At 42.7% G+C, this 16,912-nt stretch overlaps 1 protein-coding gene across 1 annotated transcript; it reads right to left on the bottom strand.

The window, feature by feature from the left end:
- Positions 1-13,148: 13,148 nt before the first annotated feature.
- On the bottom strand, positions 13,149-16,814 carry rbm15b (RNA binding motif protein 15B). The gene has a single exon (XM_041979969.1). The coding sequence runs from the start codon at positions 16,567-16,569 to the stop codon at positions 14,050-14,052; it is 2,520 nt and encodes an 839-aa protein (XP_041835903.1). The 5' UTR covers positions 16,570-16,814; the 3' UTR covers positions 13,149-14,049.
- Positions 16,815-16,912: the final 98 nt, after the last annotated feature.

The following is a 16,912-nucleotide window of genomic DNA, read 5'->3' as shown; positions in this document are numbered from 1 at the left end:
GAAAGGTTTTTAAACATCGACTACAGCTACCACAGAAAACATGGTGTAATTCTGTATTAGATGATTTTTTAAATCTTTGAGAAGTCATTAAATAATATATTGTCTTGATGTGGAAGTATCTTGTTCTAACACGCGTCTGGTAGGAAGTGTTGCCGCCTCCACGAGTTGACAATAAACCAGTGAGCTGTCCACCAGCTGCCTTGAAACAACAACAGTACAGCAGTTCATTTTGCCAAAGAAAAACATGGTGCTGTTAGCTTAGATGCTAACACAGCCATCACCAAGTTCTGTGTTGAACTTCTTATAAGATAAATTATCAAGCGGTCACGGTTTTTCTGATATCGGTTTTTCTGATTGTTTTTTACCCACTCACGGATGCAACCGTCAACCTCTTTAAGGCTGATGTAAAACCTCACTGTTCATTGGTCGTGGTTTTAAAAACTAACTTCATTGTTTTTAAATGTTTTTCAGGGTTCCAGCTTTACCAGACACATCATATCCGGTGCTACCCTTTCTCCTCTCCCCCACTTTTCCTGCCTTCCCTCTCCTTTTCCCCCTTTTCCCCCCTTCAACCCCTCCCTCCCCTCCCTTTTTACACTTTGTCAAACATCGTGACCTTAATTAGAAGTGACTAGAAATGACCTGTATTATCTCTCTTGTGCCGTCAAAAATAAAACTGAAGTTTCCAGCTCTGTCTCTGCAATGAATAACATTCATTCAGAGTAAAATTGCCATAACAATGACTCAACTTTGCTGGTCCAAATATTATCACTTGTGTCTTGTCTGAGTTCAGGAGCAGAAAAAAGCTGATAGCCAGCTCTCAACAATCGCTAAACAGGCCTCAGGTTTATTTGTTACAGATTTAATCATCTGCATAAAAATGAAAATTAATTTCATACAATTGCAAGATCTGAATCAATGTAGTCACGTAGAATAAAAACCACAGTGAACATAAAACAGAACCTTGTGAGCCCCATGTTTCACCAGACAGTGATCAGAGAGGGTGTTATTAAGCAGAGTACTGAAAGATCTCTCCCACAGGTATGAATCTAACCACAGGAGAGCCTGACCAGAGACGCAGAAAAAGTTCTCCTGTTTATGCAGCAATATACTATCATGATCCACAACATCAAAAGCAGCAGTCATGTCTGGCAATAATAATGTAGGATCAAGTGTAGGTCACCCTCTCAAATAACTACACAAACACCCACTCCATGATGGCTGGGAGCGTGCACACGTACACAGGATTGTTTGCCTCCCAAACACAAACATAACTTGATCAAAATGAACAGCGCCCATCTCATCTACAGCCTCCTCTTCAAACAACACAACACACACACACACACACTTCCTTCCCTCAACACAATCTGGCAAACCAGCCACAGAGAGAGCCGAGGAGTCAGGCAGACAGTAATTACATGGAGATGGTCCCCAGTTGTCGTTTTAAACAACAGTTAAAGCAGCTTGTTCGCACCAGGATCCTTCAGCGACTCAAAGAAACTGGACCGCTGGAGATAATTACACAGATGTCACGTCTGTGCACAAGCTTGCATCAGTAGTATGGAAGAACGATGCTGTGCTGACTGGGTTAAGTGGAAATGGTTTCCATGTAATTTCTCTCCGTTTAGAGAGTGACATGTTCATTATTCCTCCTGCTGTAGTCATTACGGTTCTAATGCAATCAACCCAGAGCAACCACGAGTTAATAGCATTTATAGTAAACCAAATTTACTCCTAACACTCCTAAGAAAAAATATCCATTCAAATTGGGAATGAAGTGTCACATATGTCTCATTATTTGGCAGTGCAGATTTTAAGTTTGCAGAGATTTGCCTAAATGGAGGCTAGATATAAGATGATATGCAGTTGATCTGAGCTTTGTGACATGGTGCATTATCCTGCTGGAAGTAGCATCAGAAGATGCTACACTGTGGTCGTAAAGGGATGGACGTGGTCAGCAACAATACTCAGGTAGGCTGTGGTATTTAAACCATGCCATGTTGGTACTACAAAATTTCCTCCACACCATTACACCAGCAGCAGCTTGAACCGTTGATCCAAAGCAGGGTGGATCCATGTTTTCATATTGATTCCACCTAATTCTGTGCCTACCATCCGGATGTGGAGCTGAAATGGAGACTCATCAAACCAGCAACGTTTCTCCATCTTCTGTTGTCCAGTGTTGGTGAGTCTGTGTGAATTGTAGCCTCAGTTTCCTGTTCTTAGTTGACAGGAGGCACCCGGTGTGGTCTTCTGCTGCTGTAGCCCATCTGCTTCAAGGTTGGACGTGTTTCAGAGATGCTATTCTGCATATCTTGTTTGGAACCAGTGCTGATTTACCTTCCTGTTGCCTTTCTATCATCTCCAACCAGTCTGCCCATTCTCCTCTGACCTCTGACATCAACAAGACATTCTGTTCCAGACAACTGCTGCTCACTGGATATTTTCTCTTCTTCAGACCATTCTCTGTAAACCCTAGAGATGGTTGTGTGTGAAAACCCCAGTAGATCACCAGTTTCTAAAATACTCAGACCAACAACCATGCCACTTTCAATGTCTCTTAAATCTCCTTTCTTCCTCATTCTGATGCTCAGTTTGAACTTCAGCAAATCATTATAACCATGTCTACTGAGTTGCTGCCGTGTGATTGGCTTGTTAGATATTTGTGTTAACAATCAACTAAACAAGTGGACCTGATAAGGTGAATGGTGAGTATATTCACACCATACCAATACACCATCACACACTCAGTGTCTGAGCAGTGCAAGGAGGGAGAGTTGTCCTGACTGACAAAGCTTTGTTCACCCATCTCACCTTTCTGACTGTAAATGTAATCCAATCAACTCTGGGGGCCAGGGATAAAACATCTTTCTCTCTCTCTCTCACATACACACACCAATCCAAAGGTCTGACAAGGCAATCACAAGACCTTATCCATCACACTGACTTCCATCAGGAGGAGCAAGAGAAGATAGGATGGGCAGAGGCAAGAGAAGTGATGACAGATGGATGGAATTAGAAACAGCATCACAATCTGCAGCCTTCTTCTGATTCTTCAGCACAGATGCAGCTGCAGACAGAACCTGAAGCCTTCACCATGAAAACGTTCTTGTTGTAGAGGATCGCCGTGGTCACCAGGAGTACCAGCAGGAGAGAGTACGGCTGGCATTTGCTTTGGAATACAAATGTCACACCATAAACGGAGGCCAATGCATATGGAGGGAGATAAATTGTTACAGATATCATCTGAAGGCAAGATCATCCATCACATCTTAAAGGGCAGAGAGGAGGCCCCAAAAACACAAACAGCGAAACCACAAACAACCTGAAATGGAAACTGAGGTTTCAGTTAGCTGTCACTCAGTTCAGACGAAAATTATTCAGCAGCTTCTGGTTTGTTGCAATTTGTTCCAGATGTTCACAGATCCAGATGATAAATCAACAGCATGTTAAAGTTTAGTTGCTGCTTCTGTAGTTTAAAAGCATGTATGTATATATATGTACATATTATGGCTGTCAAATTATTTAAAAATCTTAATCACATTAATCACAGCTTACAAGTTAATAACTTGTGATTAATCATTCATGGGATGGGTGTGTTTGACATGTAGCATGAACATCTGAGGCCGATCACATGGGCTGCAGCACGACAGCTCCCGTTGTCTGCCTGAACTAGCTTGCAGGTGTCACTTCATTTATTAAAAGAAGAAATGCCACACAATGGAAAACATCACCTGTCCCAACTTTTTACAAATGTGTTAAATTACCACAAAAAGAGGAAAAGGACATTCACCATCAACCCTGCCACTGTGTTTAGCAACTGTTCAACTCTGAAATAAACATAATTTTCCATCAACCATTGTTACGACCCGACTCAGGGGGAAAAAGAGGCGTAACAAAAGAGAACTGTGGACAGGTGTTAAAATGGAAGATAACAGAATTCATTGTTACAAGTAGCGATGAGGAACAAACAAATGGTAAATTACACTTTTTTCACCACTGTAAGCATTGTAAGTCTTTAGGAAGAGCCAAACACTGAAATTGTCTGAGCTGAATGTGTTTTGTTCTGACTGAAAATGAAATGGATTAAAATAAAAAGAGCCCTGAATTAGTAAAGATGATAGCACCCACACACACCTGCATTTATCTCGGTAGTACTTTTATTAATAAAAGACTGCAGCATCATGGCTGTGAGAGGATTTTCTCTGCATACCAACAGCCTCTCGCTGAGATAATGACAGCATGGCCGCCATCTGTAGAAGCGATGACTCGAGGAATCCACTGACAGATATTCAGCGCTCTAATATTCAGCAATAAATTGTGATTGTGGGGAAAATGGCCTGGAAAAGCTCAAGCAGTCATTATATTTAATGTAATGACTCATAATGAGGAGCAGTGTGGTGCTGAACTTCTCATCAGTTAACCCCTGTTTTTTTCGAAATACTCAGTGAAATGATAAAAAGAGGGTCACAGTAGAGCTTATGTGGGGAAATGCAGACGAGTCTCTGCACCTGTTAAAGCAGATGAGCTGCTCTTTGATGTGTAAATACTTTTAAAGGTCCTGGTGAGGGATATAGTGACATCTAGTGGTAAAACAATGAAAACTGCAGCAAACTAAACTATGATCTCAGGAAGTTCAACCTCAGATCAACAACATCAGATCATTTATCACACTGTGTCATTATTAAACAAAAACTGGAGCAGAAGGCTGAAGCCGTGTATGGAAAACTAAGTCCACCCTTAGCCAGGCGATACTGATCAGTGTTGTCAACTGATCATCATCAGTGTGAGAGTCTGTGCAGAAGCAGTTTGCTGCTCTGCCTTCTGCCATTCACCAAACGTTCTTATGAACAAATTTGTTCTTAAGTCCTAATTACGAACTTTTTACGAGAATTATGGAATTCATGGAAATCTTCGCAGCTTCAGTTTGCTCTTAGCTAACAAAAATCCTGAAAACACTCAGGATTATCTTATTAACTTTTGAACCCTGACATGTTTGAACAAAGCCAGCTTTTGTGTTGTCTCCTGCTGTTCAGTTCATTAAAATTAAACAATAAAATGACAATGAATTTATCAAATTATTAAAATAACTGCTAACAATTTGGGAATTTATAAACCACTTTACTTTAAAATAAACATCTTTTCCCAAATTTTTCTTTAAATAGAGGGAAAAAATAAAAGTTTTTTCAGTCATTCGCTCAGGAAAAGGTCACAGTCAATATGGGATTTAGTTCTATTGCTGGTCTTTCTAACACCATCGGTGCAACAGACTGCGCATCAAGCAAAGATCCGTTCCCTTATCCACAAGAATATCACATCATAAATGTCCAAGTCACCTGTAACCATCAGATCCACCTGCTGAATGTGGTCTTTAATGATTAAATTTACTACTACGGTGTCTTTTTATTGTAGTGATTAGTTTTGTAAGGAAATCAAGGTTGTCTGGTTGATAACAACACTGGCCGACTCACCTGGAGGTTTCCTTTCATCAGATGCACAAACACACTCCATCGGCGCACCGCATCTTAAAATGTCGCCACAGCAGGTGGTAATTTGCTTTACAAACTTCAGAAGGTACAAAAGGTTATGTAATAAGTTTATCCCACGTGGACCTTCTCCCTCTTTTATCTGCATGAGGATAAGGGACCAGGCTGCCGGTTGCTTCTTAGTTACCTGTTTGTACATAAAACTGCTTTATGCTATGATTTGAATCTCACTGTGTGATTATTTATAACCATGTGTCTCACTTCAACACTTAGGAAAATCAGGTTTTAGTGCACATTGTTATTCTCATTTTTTTGTTTTCTTTGTCTCACCGCTGGCTTGTCTGTTTGCTCAAGGCTCGTAAGTCATCATTTTATGGGCATTTTTGGGGTGTTTACCTGGAAAGTAGAGCCAGCTGGTCTGTCCTTTCCACTTATGAGATATTGGTATCCACCAGTCCAAGAGAAGCAAATTCATGAATCTGAATGCCCACAACCTGGAATCATAATCACCCCCTTGGGTTTTGTAGATAATTTAAGTCTGAGTGATGAACTCGTGTTTTACACCTTGAATTTGTTCTTCTACAAAGTCTGACTTCATTTTCCCAAAACTAAAAAACCTTCAGAAGCCCATTTGTGCCAAGATAACCAGAAATAAAAATCTGATTATAATGATACCAAATCAAAATGATGAATTGTAAAAACTCTTTTCTTACCATTTTATTGATGTCGTTTTGAAATGGTTTTCAAATATAATAACTTTTAGAATGATGGTTTTCATGTGGGAGCTTTAAATGCACCGCTCACTAAATATTTAATTAACCTACTTTTAATTCCATTTAAGCATATTTATTACTGGGAATATTTAATCAGATTAATCTGATTCATTTGGGGGGAAATAAATAAATCAGAGAGGCTGCTGAACTTTGTGTTTTGTTCACATTTCTGCTCTCTGCAGACGTTTAATATTTCCTCCACTTATTTTCGTGGGTCTTTTGGGTGGGGAGGGCTTTGCTCTCTCCTCCATCTGATGTCAGCTTGATGATGATTTCACATTAACATTTCTGCCTCCATTTGCTGCCTGCCGGCTGTAAAAGCAGTGAAACGGGTGCTCGCGTTCAAACTCTGAATCACCTGAACGTCAAGAAGCTGAATTTACTTTATTGATTCTACAGTAGCTTTACAGGAAAAATATGAACATTAAAAAAACGTATGAATGCCACGATTAATGTGACTCAGCAAAAGAGAATCAACTACCAGCTATTTTTGACAATCAAATAATCATATTGAGCAATTCCTACGGTGGAAAAGGCTCAGACCCAGATTTATTTCCATCTGAGGGGGTGTCATTTTTCCTCACAGCCTCTCCACCAACAAATACCTTATACATAAACCCACTCTCCCAGTTCATGCATGAATTTAAAGTCTGATCACCACCGAAAGTCTGAGAATTTGTCTTTAACACATACAAACTTAAGATAGAAATGTGTTGGCAAAAAGTCGTATTTCTTTCAATTTTACCAGGTAACAAAACGTCCAGCTGAAATGAGGTTGTTGAATCACCTCTACAAGCAGCAAGTTTGTTGATGTCGGAGGTCAGAGGAGAATGGGCGGACTGGTTGGGGAGGAATGAAAGGCAACAGGAAGTCAAAAAAGCACTGGTTCCAACCAAGGTCTGCAGAACACCATCTCTGAACACACAACATGTCCAACCTTGAAGCAGATGGGCTACGGCAGCAGAAGACCACACCGGGTGCCTCCTGTCAGCTAAGAACAGGAAACTGAGGCTACAATTTACACACACTCACCAACACTGGACAATAGAAGATGGAGAAACGTTGCTGGTCTGATGAGTCTCCATTTCAGCTCCACAGTTAGATGGTAGGCTCAGAATTTGTTGGAAACATAAAAACATGAATCCACCCTGCCTTGGATCAACAGTTCTGGCTGCTGCTGGTGGTGTAATGGTGTGGGGGATATTTTCTTGTCACACTTTGGGCCTGTTAATACCAACATGGCCTGGTTTAACCACCACAGCCTACCTGAGTATTGTTGCTGACCATGTCCATCCCTTTATGACCACAGTGTAGCATCTTCTGATGGCTACTTCCAGCAGGACAATGCACCATGTCACAAAGCTCAAACCATCTCTAACTGCTTTCTAGAACATGACAATGAGTTCTCTGGACTCCAACGGCCTCCACAGTCACCAGATTTCAATCCAGTAGAGCAGCTTTGGGATGTGATGGAACAGAAGATTCTCATCATGGATGCAGCCGATTAATCTGCAGCAACTGTGTGATGGTGTCATGTCAACATGGAGCAAAATCTCTGAGGAATGTTTCCAACACCTTGTTGAATCTATGTCACCAAGAATTAAGGCAGTTTTGAAGGTAAAGGGGGGTTCAACCCAGTACTAGCAAGGTGGACCTGATAAAGTGGCTGATGAGTTTACGTGCTCTCAGAAACCTGACAAAACTTTATTGAGACACTTTTCTCTCTTTGTAGTTGGTTTCAGGCAAAAAAAAAAAAAAAAAAAACTTACCTGGTTAAGGATTGAAGGTGATTACTGTTTAAGCTAAAAAAAAAAAAAACTTCTTTTGCAATAACACCATTTTACTTTCACATGCAGTTTCTCTCACAACCACTAGAGGTCTCACATCCTTTGAACCTGACTAGTCTTTATCTGCTCGCATGAACAAATCACATTAGCTGTGTTTCCATTACAGTTTTTCACTAAATAAAAGCGATATTTCTAAAATTTCAACAAAGTGCAATTGCGATTTGCAGGTGTTTCCATTGAATGGTGTTTAGCGCATTAGCTGCTATCCTTGTAAAATGTCGTCTGGCGAGACTCCACTTTGAGGAGGATGGAGATTTCTAATTCTCTGTAAAACTCTGTATTTCGCTGTTGTTTGCTATCAAGGATAGCAGTTATATTTCTCTCTTTAATTATTTGTACAAAGATTTCCGTCTCCTCATACCACGCCATCTTTCCTTGTAATGAACTGGTCACGTAACCCCTTTCTTCGAGTCTGGGGCGGTGTAAATGCGAAAAAGTTTTTCCATTAAACTTCCGATATACTTCTGTATTGACACGTTTGAAAAACCACCTCATGAGAGTTGGTTTTTAGAGATATTTGAGACTTTTTAGGGACATATGAGAGTTTTTTTCAAAATATAGGTATTTCCACTACCAGTATTTTCTTGAATCATCTTGTTGCAGCAGAAATCCCATTTACTGTCAAACTGTGTTATCTTTGCTGGTTTTTAGAAATAAAAGTAAATAAAACTACTTTTTATCCTTGAATGATTCATAATTATCTTATGAATCAAAGGATTACCAAGCAGAAAAACACATTCCTCTAAAATGGTCAGGTACAAGGACTGGACTGAAAATGAGGAAAAAAAAACAGAAAAGGTCCAAAGAAAAACTTCAGAAAGCTGGAGAAATGTTGATAAAGGCCACTTTAAAAAAATTACAAAAACATCAGCGATGACGTAATGAGGACTGGGTCAGGATTATATTGCTGGTCTCTGGAAATCTGAACAAAACTGGAGTCAGAAGGGTTTTGTTTTGAATTTCCTGAGGGAGTCATCCCAAGGGATTAATAAAGTTAAGTCCAAGTCTTAAGTTTTATGTTGCAGTCCAATAATCTGACATTTTAATGAAAGTATCTCTAAACTGCATCTACTTATATTTCCTCTAAGTGTAAATAAGCATAAACCTAGTTTACACTTGAATCAGCAGCAGAATATTAATGATTAATTATTCAAGTCTGTTAAATCAAACAGTAATTTAACAAATAAGTCTGAGGCTTTAAAACCCATCCACCTGTCAGCAGAAACATTTTCAGTGTTTCTTACGTCGCCTTCATGCATTTCACTTCTGATGACCAAGTGATCTCAAAGATTTCTTTTGTCAAAAATATTTTCATACATCATCAGCGGCTGAGTTCAGTTAAACCTGGTCTGGTTCTCGGCTTCCTGACTGAAGGACTGAAGAGGAAACTGTAGCCTTTTCTGGACTGGTGCTGCCCTCTTATGTCCAAACATGATTCCTTCAAATGAAACATTTATCACCGTTTCCTTTGGTCAGAGATCCAGTACTCCTGGACAGAAGTTCTCAGCAACATTAATGTAACCAGAAAACACTGCGCAACACACACACACACACACAAAAAAAAAATATATATATACTTTATATATATATATATATATATATATATATATATATATATATATATATATATATATATATATATATATATAAAGTATAAAGTATATATATATCTTTTTTGTTTGTTTGTTTGTTTGTTTGGGTTTTTGTTTTTCACAACAGTATTCTAGAGACATGGTGCGGTACTTTCTGGGGTGCCAGGGCTCCAGACTAACTATTTTTACGAGGAGTGGCCCCTAACTTAAATTTTTAGGTGCGCAAGCAGAAAATTTAGGGACACACACTGAAATCACCTTGCATAGCAAATATTCACATTTCCTCATTTCCACTGTATTACTGATAAATACTTGAACAATAAATTCAGAAATTACAATGTTTACATTCACATTTTTTGTGCAGCAGTTGACAAAACATTAAAAATAAATCTTACTGGCCCAACTAATACAAAACAAGTAGAAATAGAACTTGGCAAATTAAATCAGATTTGATGATTTGATTTGATTTTTACTTTGTAGTTGAAGCAGAACGACAACTTTGTCACCATCATCCCCCATAGGGCATGGTATGACTGGTCCATGTGGTTCCTGGCAGTAAACAGCATCGGGGACGGATCCTCCTCTCCAGCCACTGTTCCAACTCCTCAGTAAGAAAAGGAGCTATTGGCTGTCCTACAAGTCGCTAAAAGTCACTAATTAGCATAATCAGCCTAGTACATATAGTTGTAATGGATGCTGCCATAAAGAGGGATGTAGTGGGAAAGGCAAAAATTGATTAAAAAAAAAAAAAAAAAAAAAAAAACCTACAAATGTTTAGAACAGCAAAAATAAATAAATTAAATTAAATAATAATTCTCTTAATATTTTCTTCATGTTTTAGTTCAGTTTTTTAAGTGTATTTTGTTTTTGTAATTAGGAGTCTGGAACATGTCACACCACCTTTAACGTTTTTAATATTTTTGTCCACTTTCTTCATTATTTGGCATTACTCTGACAGTAAACCAGCGCAGGATCCTCCAGCAGTCTCTGTCTCCTTTTCTCTGTTGAAGTTAGTTTGAGTCGAAAAACCAGCAGCTAATTTACGCATTACTGTGAACTACTGGGCTGAAGAGGGGAGCAGACGTTTGTTAGGGACAAAATAAATTCTATTACAACTACTACAAAAAAAAAAAGACCGGCAAATGTGTTGGTTGCCATTGCGTGAGTAGATGAAAAATTCACTCGCACTGTCTCACCTTTAGTCCCAAAATGCGACTGTTTGGTCGCAGTCTGGAGCCCTGGGTGCCCAAGTTCAGTCCTAGAGATCTATTATCCTGCAACTTTTAGATGCATCCCTTCTCCAACACACCAAATTAATTGCACGTTAGGCCTCTGCAGAGCTGAACGAGATGAAAAAGTTCAGCCATTTGACTCAGGCGTGTTGGAGAAGGGCTGCAGGATAGATCTCAAGGACCGGACTTGGGCACCCCTGTTCTACTACTTTTATCAACAGAAATGTATTTTAATCACAGAAGAAATCCACTACTTAAATTAATCAACTCAATGAAACCTTAGAGGAAAATACACACATGAACTGATCTAATTACAAACACAGTGATAAATCATTGTTACTGAGTACATAATAACTCATAGCTGTAATGATTTTGAAAAAGAAAATCTGTGATCATTTTAATTCATTGCAGTTGCAAAGAATAAATCTAATGGGAATGTTGTTCCGTGCATTTCGTTCTGCTGGGGGACTTCAATGCTCATGTGGGCAATGACGGTGAGACCTGGAGGGGCGTGATTGGAGGACTGGCCCCCCTGATCTGAATCCGAGTGGTGTTTTGTTGTTGGACTTCTGTGCTCGTCATGGATTGTTCATAACGAAGACCTTGTTCACGTCCACATGTGCACTTGGCACCAGGAAACTCTAGGCCGCAGTCCAATGATCGACTATGTAGTCGTGTCTAAAACTGGACTATAGGACGCTCGGGTGAGGAGAGGGGCGGAGCTGTCAACTGATCACCACCTGGTGGTGAGCTGGCTCAGGTGGTGGTGGAGGGTGCGGGTCAGGCCTGGCAGACCCAAGCGTGTTGTGAGGGTCTGCTGGGAACGTCTCTCCCCATGTCTTTTTTTATTTAGACTTAGCTAATTAAAAATGAATTAGACTTCCTTTTATACAGCAGACAAATAGGCCTAGCAAGTTACGTCTCGTCATTTTGGACAGAAATAATCTCCCAGATTTGATTTTAACTAAATAAATTTATATTTCTAATGTTTGGAAATTTTATGCTGCACGGTGGTGTGGTGGTTAGCACCGCAGCCTCACAGCAAGAAGGTCGCTTGTTCGAATCTCGGCTGGGGGGAGGTTCGAACCTTGGGGGTGGTGGCCTTTCTGTGTGGAGTTTGCATGTTCTCCCCGTGTATGCGTGGGTTCTCTCCGGGTTCTCCGGCTTCCTCCCACCGTCCAAAGACATGCATGTTAGGTTAATTGGACACTCTAAATTCTCCCTAGGAGTGAGTGTGTGTGTGCATGGTTGTTTGTCTCTATCTGTGTTGGCCCTGCGACAGACTGGTGACCTGTCCAGGGTGTACCCTGCCTCTCACCTGTTAAAATGCTGGGATAGGCTCCAGCTCACCCGCGACCCGAAATGGAATAAGCGGTCAAGATAATGGATGGATGGATGGAAATTTTATCCTTTTTAAAATGTTAGAATTTATGTTTTCAGATCTGTCGAGCATTAACGAAACGAATGTTTGAGGAAGAATAGTAGCAGATTTTCATCTTTTAAACATTAAAATCTAAAAATAGTTTATCATTATAGTTTTTATATTTGAACAAATTTATGATAAATCTATCATATTACTGCCACACACACACGCACACACATATATATATATATATATATTTATTTTTTTTCCCGTACCAGCTCAATTTTTGCAGAACTTTTAGTGGATAAATGAAGAGAAAACTAACACCGACCATGACTTTGTGATTTTTAAAGAAAAAAATCTTCCAGATTTTATTTTGGTTCCATGAAATTTTGATTTTTTTCAGAACAGAACGTTGATGACCGTCACCCCTCTCAGCTGTTTCTACTTTTATTTCAGTTAACACTTTATCACTGAATTAAATGTTCAAATATTTTGACCAAAGATCTGTTTTCGGATTAAAAGAATTTCAGTTTTTATTTTGCTTAAAAAAGCAGCAAAATAAAAACTGAAATTACCTGAATATTTTGTCTGAAACCATTAAAACCAGTCCTGACACCAATCAGCACACTGACTTAGTTTTTAATCAAATCTGAAATATCTGACTTACAGATTTGCTGACGATGAAAACGTTGACATGTTGACATGAAAAACAAATTAAAATACTTTCCATGACAACATGAAAGATTACAGATTTTTAAATATTATCAACATTTAGACCCTCAGAAGTTTCCATGAAGTTTTATTGGCATCAAACTGAAGGACGATGGAGTTTTTCTTGAAGCTTTGAGAAACATTTAATGACATTTTTGTATTTAAATCCTCTTGCACTTTTTTTTTTTTTTGTAAAACACATTTTAAAAAAATTCCTCATTTCTGGAGAGGAGGAGTTAAAATTATTTTAATATCCTCAGTTTCACTTTCCCCTGCTGGTTTGGAGTCAAACAGTTCTCAGGCATCTGGTCCTGGTCCCACTGGGTTGCAAACCTCTGTCCAGACACAGTTTGGCTTTAATCTGACTTTATTCCACTACACTTCCTGAAAGTTTGGTTGACATGAACAGAAACAGGTGTGAAGTGATCTGATGTGAAATGAAAACCAGCACAGATGGAAAACGGATGGATGGACTATGTATTAAAACAAAGGTATAAATGTTTAACCATATAAAATCTGAACCAGTATCACCAGCATGACTCAAACATCATTTAACAAGTGAAAAACATGTTTACATTTTCATAGCAACAAAATATTACATTTTTCTTTTTTTTCCTCCTGCATGCAACAACAGAGCAAACACACTTAAAAAAAAAAAAAAAAGACTGGAATGGTTGATCTGATAAAAACACCAGAGGACAGGGAGGCGGGGGACGGACAAAACCTCGCGGAGCCGCCCGTTCTGGATTTACAGGAGAACTTTCAACAGAAGAAGAAGAGCAAATAAAGTAACGAGCATAAAAACAATCCTGTTGGATTTTAGTGTCTTATGTTACAGCTTATTGTAGAAAAACAGGAGCAGATTTTTCTTTTTTGTCTCTCTTCAAAGTGTTTTTCCTTTAAAAAGTTTGTCCCCCACAAACCTGAATTGTTCCGGGACACAGAGGGAGTGAAGACATGTAGTGTAACTCTCAGTTTCATCAACAACAAACAGTCAAATTGATCTAAAAGCAACATGGGAGTATCTGTAGTCAGTCTGAGCTCAGTTAGTGTCGTTCACGATCACAATGACCATGTGCTCCTCGTCCAGATTACCCACAGTCCTCTTGGCAGCCTGCAGGAACTGTGCCGAGAACTCTCCGGGTGGGAAGGCGTACAGCATCGCCCCCGGCCCCCTCTCCTTGGCGGCAGGCAGGCTCACCACTCCGGCTGCCTCTTTGTTCCGCAGGTATGTCACCAGGTGGCGGAGCAGGCGCACCTGCAGCCCCGGCTCAGGGGAAGGGGCCTGGCGATCCACGGGGCCCTGGAGAGCCAGCAGGATGGCGAAGCCGTCCGGCCGACCCAGTCTGATGCGTCGCGACACCTCGTCCAGCCGGGTCTGGTCCATGCGGAGGCGCTGGGCAATCTTCAGCTGGCTGGGTTGGTTCTGGCTCTGCAGCTTCAGGCTGTCCTTCATCACCAAGCTGAAGAAGGAAGCCCCGCCCTCCAGGAGGAAGAGGTCGGTGGGGAAGCTGCTGTTCTTCAGGGCGAAGAAGCCGCGCCACGTCTTAGAGAGTGTGTTCTGGGCGAACTCTGACAGGGTGCTGGGAGAGGAGGAGGTGTGCGAGTCCGTATGGGCAGCAGGAGAACCGGCGCCGACCGCCTCGCTGTTTCTGTGATGGTTGTTGAGGTGAACGCTGGATGACCGCTTGCTGTGATGGCGGCCTGATGGCGGCTCTTCTTCATTGGTGGTGGAATGCCGCCCTCCTAGGCCGCTGTCAGGGGAGTGGTCTCTTGGTTCGGTGGTGGAGTCGGGGGCTCTAACCTGTGCTCGGTCTGGGCTCGCATCAGGAGAGACAGCCCCACCCAGGCCCCTAACCCTGGACCTCCCCCTCTCCTTCTCCCTCTCCTCTGTTGGCCTCTCCGTGGACAGACTCCTGCTCTTACTCTTCCTCCTGTTCCTCCTCTCCTCCCGCTCTTTCAGCCAACGTTCCCTGCTCCTGCTGCGACTCCTCACTCCTCTCACGGTCCTCCCAAAGGCCTCCACTCCTCCCGCCCTCCTCTCCAGGCTCCGTGTGGGGCTGCTGGGAAAGTCTCTCTCCAGCAGGGCCCTTTCCCTCTCTCTGAGGGTGAGGAGGCTGTGGGAGGAAGGTGGGGAGCGCTCCCTGGCCACTCTCAGCTCGCGCTCCAGGCTGCGGTGGCGGCCGTAAGCCTCCCCGAGAAGATCGTAGTGGGAGGGAAGTGCGATGGAAGGTTGATAACCAGGAGGGAAGGGACGAGAGGGGCTCTCCTCAACTTTTGCAAAGTCCACCCTCAGGCGTCGCTCCGGACCCCCTAAAGGAAACCCCCTCATCTGGGTGCAGGCAGCCTGAGCTGCATCCAGACTTTCATACTGAATGTAAGCAAAGCTGTCCCCCTTCACATAGTCAATATTCCTGATGCTTCCAAAACGGTCAAACTCCCGGGCCAGGGCGGCCAGGGAGTTTCCAGGCCCCAGACCGCCCACCCAGAGCCGGGTGGTGGGGTTTGCTTTGCCATAACCAATCTTTATGGGGTTGCCACCAATCAGCCGGCCCTGCATGGCCACTTTAGCCCGGTGGGCCATGTCCAGGTTTTGAAACTTTACAAAAGCATAAGCCCCGCCCTGTCCTCGAGCAGGGCGTTTAATCACCACATCCTCAATTATGCCATATTTGTCAAACCCCCTCCTTAGTTCTGCCTCAGTGACGTTACCGTCCAGGTTTCCAATAAAAAGGTTACTGGTCGCCCTCTGGTCGTCCTCCGGTTTTAAATCCTCCACCACGGGCATTGGAGGGAACCCGAAAGGCCGCCCCCTCTCATCTAACATGCCATAATAGTCCAGCAGCCTCTCCCTGTCTCTGGTCAGACCCAGGGTCTCCAGGGCGTAATGTCTAGCTCTCAGGTCCCTGATGCTGCTCACACCGGGCCCGGGTGGGGAGAGGGAGCGCTGCCTGTACGGGTACGGCGCGTGCAGCGGTAAATAACCAACGTCCGGCGGCGTGACACTCCGCCTCCTCACGTACATGGGCTCTATTTTAAGTTGTCGGTCGCCCAAAACTAACCTGGAGGACTTGGCGTGCCTGGCCTCCTTGGCGTCATCCGGGTGCCGAAAATTAACGTAGGCGATCCGGCCAAGCTCCGGTGTGTGCGACAGCTTGACGCTGACGTCCCCGAACTTTTTGAATTCATGAAACAGCGCGTCTTCCACCTCCTCGTCCGAGACCTGCGAGCCCAGGTTGCTGATGAGCAGCGTTTTGTATTCCAGCGTGCCCGGCCTGGCGGCGGGGAGCTCAGCAGCCGTGGTCCGGAGCGGTGGGCGACCGAGAAGGCTGAGCTCATGTCGGTGGTGGAGCTCCAGAGCGGCCGCCCGCTCCTCCCTCAGCCGGGGTTTCTCTCGCTCCCTGCTTCGGCTCCGTCGGTGGTAACTCCGACTTTCCGCCAGCAGCAAAGCCAGCGGCGGTGGTGGCAGCTCCTCTCTGCGCGCACTCTCTCGCTCCCTTTCCCGTATCCGCTTAGCGATGGCCCTGGACGGACTAGTCTCTCTCCCGGCCTGCCTCTTCATTTTCAAAGGATGATGGAGCTCAAACTTTTCGGTGCCTGCAGAGGCAATCCGGCGGGGAACGATTTCCTGGAGCGTTAGCACAAACACGGAGACTGTCCACGTCTTCGGCGACGAAACGCTTCCACAGCGGCCGCTGAATGTTGGCACATTTACCGATAAAATGGGATGAAATGGTTTAAAAACATGTCAGCATCAGAGGAGCTGCACCAACGCCGCCATCTTGGACAATAGGAATGTGCGCTTTCCCTAAGGAAGGCGGAGAACGTGATGACGTAAGCGTGGAAGACGTCATGACGCTAGACGTTTTGTTTTATAACATCTACAGTATTAGGAAATTTATTTT

Source organism: Melanotaenia boesemani, chromosome 3 (assembly GCF_017639745.1).
Source record: "Melanotaenia boesemani isolate fMelBoe1 chromosome 3, fMelBoe1.pri, whole genome shotgun sequence".
NCBI classification, from domain to species: Eukaryota; Metazoa; Chordata; class Actinopteri; order Atheriniformes; family Melanotaeniidae; genus Melanotaenia; species Melanotaenia boesemani.
This window is presented reverse-complemented; position numbering and strand designations above follow the sequence as displayed.